The sequence below is a fragment of the Corvus cornix genome, chromosome 1 (genome assembly GCF_000738735.6).
Source record: "Corvus cornix cornix isolate S_Up_H32 chromosome 1, ASM73873v5, whole genome shotgun sequence".
Lineage (NCBI taxonomy): Eukaryota > Metazoa > Chordata > Aves > Passeriformes > Corvidae > Corvus > Corvus cornix.
The window spans coordinates 117,742,953-117,749,775 of record NC_046332.1 but is presented as its reverse complement, the minus strand read 5'-3'; the positions used below and the strand labels follow the sequence as shown (position 1 = coordinate 117,749,775).

At 51.6% G+C, this 6,823-nt stretch overlaps 1 protein-coding gene across 1 annotated transcript; it reads left to right on the top strand.

Annotated features, from left to right (window-relative positions):
• Positions 1-247: 247 nt before the first annotated feature.
• LOC104698077 (olfactory receptor 52B2-like) lies at positions 248-3,853 on the top strand. Its single transcript, XM_039554339.1, is given in 3 exon segments — positions 248-337; positions 2,752-3,250; positions 3,253-3,853. Coding segments are annotated over 2 exon segments (954 nt in total). The 5' UTR covers positions 248-337; positions 2,752-2,757; the 3' UTR covers positions 3,714-3,853.
• The last annotated feature ends 2,970 nt before the right edge of the window (positions 3,854-6,823 follow it).

Sequence of the window (6,823 nt, the reverse complement as noted above, 5' to 3'; positions counted from 1 at the left end):
CAGGGATGCCACCCTGCTCCCGTCAATCCAAGGAGGGATCCTAAGCCCCGAACTCTTCCTCCCATCCCCTGGAGCAGCCCAGCCCACAGACCTCCTCTCGCATTCCCGTGGGTAAACTCTTCCAAATTCCTTTTACCAAATTAATCACCAAGAGAGATCTGCACAACAGTAATTATTCAAATCAGGGATTGCTATTTATAGGGATGCGCTCTGTTGTTCGCAGAACGCATCCCGTGCACGCCCGGCTGCTCGGCACTTCCCATGTCAGAATGGTTTGTAGGACTCCTCGCGCCAGCCTGTTTTCCCAAAGTCTGGCTGTGCCTTGCCGTAGCCTGGGGTGCGTCCCGCCGGTGCCGTGGGGTCCCGGGGACAGGAGGTGCCCTCGGTGGGCTGGGGTGACACGGAGCCGGCAGGAACCCGCTGGCGCATCTGCGGCAAGAGCCGCCTGCTCGTGTGCGGGGCCAGGTGGGGCTGCAGGGGCGGGGGACGGCACCCCAGGGCGGCTGGAGCTGCCGAGCGGGCAAGGAGCCTCCCGGTCCGCTCCCGGTCCGCTCCCGGTCCGCTCCCGGTCCGCTCCCGGTCCGCTCCCCGTCCGCCGGGATCCCGCGGAGGTACCGGTGCTCCCACCGCCCCCGCTTGCAGCGCAGCCGGGCCCCCTTCCTCCCCAGGCCAGGGAGCTGGTGAGCTGTTTGTGGGTGGATTTGGGGCCAGAGCGATCTCTGGGGCGCTGGGAGGCTGGCGCAGAGCTGCCAAATTCCCCGTTAACAATAGCCACGGGAAAAGCCCTCCCTCCCGAGCGGCGAGAGCAGCCGTGCCCTGACGGGGACAAGGTGTCCCTGACAGCTGGCGGTGCCGGGCTGGAGGTGGCCGGGCAGCAGGGACAGGCAGGAGTGACCCCACGCACGGGGCGATGCTCGGGGGGCGATGCCGGCGTTGGGCACCCGCGTGGGGCCGCCCCAGCATCGCCCGCTCGCTCCCTCCGTGCAAGGGAAACGCGCCTGCGATTTCGGTCTCTGGTGAGGAGAGCCGGAATGCCCGTGAATCCTCCGTCCTGCACCGCCGTTTTGTTTCCCGGACCTCCCTCCTGAAGGCCGGGTGTCCGGGGGGAGGCTGCCCCATGGATGCGGCACCAAAGCGCTCCTGCAGCGGTCCCACACAGCTCTGCGAGCTTCCTGTGACCCCGGGGCAGCTCGCGAGGGATGGGGTTTGTGTTTTAGGTAACTGCTTTTAGTTTAAATTAAAATGGAAAGATTTTAGGGAAGAAGAATCCAAGGAGCTGCTCGGGCAAAGCTGTGTGAGCTGCATCCCTACAGCTGCATTAAAAACTGTACTAACAGAGTTTTGTAGTGAGGATGGGTAACGGAGGACAGGATCTGATAGACCGTGGAGGAAGGGATCTGATGCTCAGGGACTCCTTTGGTGCAGAGCTCCTGGGTGCTCTGCGATTCCCGCTGGATCCCTGTTTATTTGCAGTTTACCATTCGCACTGTGCCAGAGAGGCCGAGCTGTTGGCATGGCAGCACAGCTGCCAGCTTCCAGCACTAGTAATACTTTTTGTCTTAACACCTCACATCCGTTTTTGTTTCATGCAATATTTATACTGAACTGCTTTTAAAAAATTACAAAATGGGTTGTTAATATTAGAGAATAGTAGTCATTTTTATATAATACTTCTCATTATCATTATTATAGAATCAGTTATTATTTTGATCAATTTTATTTTTAAAGACAATCCACTGCCATACTGTGTTCCTCTGGACCAGGCTTTTGGACTCTCTTGGTTCAGGTTATTTTAGACGTGAAATTGAGTGTGAACAGGGAATCCAACCTGTTGCTGAAGATACAGTGGCTTTTTCATGCACAGAGTCAATATTTTCGTGTGCAACAAGACCACAGTTTTTCAGCACTTACCACTTTCTCCTGCGTTATGGCTAATTCCTTATGGTTTGAGTTTTGAGATTTAAGACTTGAGTGTTAATGCAGAAGCTGCTGATAACAGTTATATCCCATTCTTTTTGTGTGTGACTCTGGCTCTGATTCAGCCTCTAGGGCTCTTCAGGCCTCTTCAGGGCAGCAGCACATCCCTTCCTTTGGCTGGAGGGAGAATTCCATCTCACATAGGTTTTCCTCTGACACAAAGGTCTTTTCCAAGTGCCTGGTTAAATTTTAGTTCTGCTAGATTTGCTCTGGAAAATGCTGCAAAGCAAATTGAATTTGGTCTCAGAGCTAAAAGGGGAGGGAGAGAAGTTTGGAGACAAGGAACATGGGCAGCCAACTTCAAACCCGGAGTTCTTTTGTTCTCTACTCTAGTGTGAGTCCAGGGGCCCCTAGAACTCTCCATGCTTAGTGCCTGAGAACATCTTGTTCATCCCTGCAAACGCTTGACCACTCCTCTCTCATCACCTGACTTCTTCCTTCTACTCTGGGCTCACAGAACACAGAAAAATCACAGTATTCGTGCAATAATACTGTCTCCAGTCACTCTGATCGCAGTGGAAGCACTGGAAGAAAAATGCAGAAATGTTGTGTTAAAATCAAGTGAGGAGGAAATCTGGGCGTTGCCTTTTACCGTAGCAGGAGTGTGGGGACAGCCTGCAGTGCAGTGCAGACCACGGGGTTTGTACACTGGGGTTGCACCTCTGGCTGTGGCTCTTTGCAGACCAGAGCAGGTGACACGCGGCATTTGGTGCTGCTGGAAGAGCTCAAGCACCTAAAATAACGTTCTGTAGTGTCTTCTGCCTTTGCTTTCAGGTGAACATGTCCCCGTTCAATCTGACCAGCTCGACACCAGCCACGTTCATCCTGACTGGGATCCCAGGCATGGAGCAGCTGCACGTCTGGATCTCGATCCCATTCTGCTCCATGTACCTGGCAGCCCTGCTGGGAAATGTTGTCCTGCTGTTCACCTTATGGACCGAGCGCAGCCTCCACCAGCCCATGTACCTCTTCCTGTCCATGTTGGCCATCACCGACCTCACGCTCTCCACCACGGCAGTGCCCAAGATGCTGGCTCTGTTCTGGTTCCGAGCCGGGGAGATCTCCTTTGGCGCCTGCCTGACCCAGATGTTCTTCCTGCACTTCACCTGCTTGGCGGAGTCGGTGATCCTGTTGGCGATGGCCTTGGACCGCTTTGTTGCCATCTGCTTCCCGCTGCGGTATGGGGTGGTGCTGACCCCATCAGCTGTGGCCAAAACAGGGCTGGCAGCTTTGCTGAGGAGTTTCTGCATCATTTTCCCCTGCATTTTCCTCCTGAGGCGCTGCCGTTCTGCGGGCACAACGTCATCCCGCACACCTACTGCGAGCACATCGGCATCGCCCGCCTGGCCTGCGCCGACATCTCCGTCAACGTCTGGTACGGCCTCATGGTGCCTTTCACTGTGGTCATGCTGGACCTGGTCCTCATCGCTGTCTCCTACGGCTTCATCCTTCTGGCACTGTCCAGGCTCCTGTCCAGGTCTGCCCGCCACAAGGCTTTCCACACCTGCGGCTCTCATGTCTGTGTGCTGTTCCTGTTCTACATCCCCACTGTTTTCACTGCTCTAACGCAACGCTTCGGTCGGAACATCCCCCCCACGGTCCACATCCTGCTGGCCAACCTGTACGTGCTGTTCCCGCCACTGCTGAACCCCATCGTGTACGGGGTGAGAACACAGCAGATCAGGGACAAGGTTGTGAAGGTGTTCGTCTGCCCCAAGAGCCACCTGCTGAGATGATGAGAGTGAAAATGATGGACACCTAAATGGGACTCCAAACTCCCCGCCCCAAATTCTCTTTCAGGCAACGTCCCCAAGTCTTCTGCTTCCCCAGTCAAATACAGAACACCCAACATCCTCACACCACTGTCCCCAGGTTTGTGCAAAATGCAAGATAAAGGCAAAAATCAGCATCTCTGATTGGCAATGGAAGGAGAGTGATCAAAGTGAGAAACTACCCCAGGTATGTCACCTTTGGGAAATCCCAAAATCCCAGAGTAGCTGGGATGGAAAGGGACCTCCAGAGATCAGCTCATCCAACCCTCCTGCTCAAGCAGGTTCATCCAGAACAGGTTACACAGGATCATGTGGGTGGATTTTGAACATCTCCAGGGAAGGAGAAGCCCAACCTCCTTGGGCAGCTGTTCCAGTGCTCGGTCACACACACAGTAAAAGAGTTTTTCCTCATATTCAGCTGAAACTTCCCATGTAAATCCCCTACGAGGAGCAGGTAGGTGGAATTCCACTGTGGTGTGACAATAAATCTCCATCTCAGCTGTGTTCTCTGGAGTCAGGTGGAAAGATGTATGAGTGTGTTCTTCTGAATGACACATGTATAATGAAATTCATCTTAGAGATTTATTCTTCATTAAAATTCATGGTATTGAAAAATCTCCAAAAGGAATAATACAGAAATAAAAGCAGGTGTTGCACTTCAGCATTCTGGGGCTGTCTTTATTCCTTAACTGTATCACTTGACCTTACTTTGAGTAAACATGTCAGTGAAAAATCATCCTCAAAAGCATCACAGAATGGCATTGAAACAAATTGTTGTTATCGAACCCTAAGAATGCTCTTGCTCCAGAGTAGCTGCTTTCCTGGAGCTTAAAAATCTCTTGGGCATCAGTTTGGAACAGCAACTGGAGGCATCAGAGCAACATCCCCCAGAGCAGAGCTGCTGCACTGGGCAGGGCTGTCGAGAGTCTCGGAGCAGCCTGGTGCAGGGAGCCGTGTGACCGAGCACGTTACTCTCTCTAAAAATAGCCCCAAAAAAATCGAATGCCATTCTGAGATGGAACACAAGAATTTTCTTTCAGTAGCTCGACGTCATTTCTTGTTGCTTGGAGGGAACACATGGGATTGCTGTTTTGGGAAGAAATTAAAAGTAAAAAGGATGACCCATGCTGCCTGATCAAAGCTGGCTGGGAGACATCAGAAGGCTGACACCAGCCTCCAAGGCCTTCAGCCACGGCTGGTTCCAGTGGCAGCCACATGTATAATTCATTGCTTTCTCTACAGCAATTTAATTGGTCATCACTTTATCGCTTGTTTAATGGCAGCAACTTAATGTTCCAGTCGAAATTCATCCACGCACTCACCCAATGGGAAACCCAGAGGCTTTGCAGAGCCCACAGACCTGCCCGTTTATGAAGGCAGAGGGACAGAAGCCGTATTTATTCCCATTTTGAGTGGTATTTATTCTCATTCTGAGCAGCAAAGATGAGTTCAGTGATTTGCCTAAGGTATATCAACCCTAATTTTAGAAGCTAAATGGATTCAGGTTTTTTTAATGGTAAAAGTCTCATTTTCTAGACATTCAGTTGCAATCAGAGACCTCGGCAGTTTCGCCCCCTCAGTGCAGGGATCACTGTTCATGATGTGCCTCACTTCCACCCCAAAACCAATAGGGTTAAAGATGGGAATTACTGGTGCAGTGATGTCCATGGTGGAGAACACTGTCACCAAAATGGTGCCTTGAAAATGAGAAAGGTGCTGGAGGGTGAAGCAGGAATGCAGAGAGAGATTCCTTGTTTTGCTACCTATCCCAGATTTAATAACAAACCCAACTCTCTCAGTTCCAAACCCTGTCAAGTTTCAATTTGCTCTTGACCTTGAAAAATTCTAGCACAGTCACAAAAGCTGCCAGGGAGATGGAAACTGATGCTACAACATTTAAAACCAGCACCTTTACAGCATTTCACCATTTCCCTGTAAAACAGACCTCTGCATTTCTTTTTGCCAGGAATCACTGATTCTATAGAGTTCTGAGGTAAGAAACAAATCTAAGTTTTGCTTTGGTTTCCAGTGTTGGAGTTGCATTAGGTCAGAGATGATTTCTACACCCCCTTTCAACCCCAACCATTCTCTGATTCTATGAACTCTTCATTTGGGTTTAAGTTATACTGAAGCTCTGCTATCTGCCTCTAAAGCACAATAAATCTTTGTGGGTGTGTCAAACCTGGGCTGATGTTTTGCTGTAGGTTTGTCTTAGCGATGTGTGTCCTGTCATGAACATTGATCCCTTTGGGAAGAAGAAAGGAGTGATTTTCTGGGGTGTGTGGAGAACTGAGTGAACACCACCTTGCTGATCAATAAACCCCTTTAAATTCAGCTGGTGCTCTCACTGCCAGCACAACACGTCCCTGGCCAGGCAGCTCGGCAGGAATGATCCCTGCAGGTTCAGAGTGAGTGAATATGGGGTGGGCTGGGGGGCCTCCCTGGTGGGACCCCACAGAGGCTGACCTACGGAGCAGCGTTATGAAATGTCACCAGGGGCCGGGGTCACCAATGCTCTTGCAGCAAATTAATGCAAATCCACTTCCCCCTCAACCCTGCCAGGGCTTGGATCGAGAGGGATCAAGACTGCAGTGAAATCAAATCCTCAGCCTTAATTTGATCTATGGATGCCTCAGGGGATGCCAGTCCCAGACCCTCAGCAAGAGGCTTCGCTGTGGGAAGGCAATCCTGCTCCACAGGGGCAGCTCCTGAGCCGGCACAAGCACAAACCACACACACCCTGTTTGTACTCAGTCATTAAATCTTTTCTTTAGTAGTTTCCAAGCCCCAGCTGTGCTTCAGTTTTCTCATGTGGTGCAGCATATGAGCAACCTGCTCCCAGCTCTGGGCCAGGGCTAACCAAAGCCAGGTTTGCATCAGCCTGTGGAAATCAGAGCTTGGCCCAGCGAAGCCCTGCCCCAGCTCAGTTCATCTTCCAGGGCACATGCAGGGCAGGCAGCACAGGAACAGGTTCTCAAGGTGTTGGTCTCTTCTTCCAGGGAACAGGGATGAGAGGAAATGGCCTCAAGTTGTGTCAGAGGTTTAGGGTCGGTGTTAGGGAAGGCTTCATCACT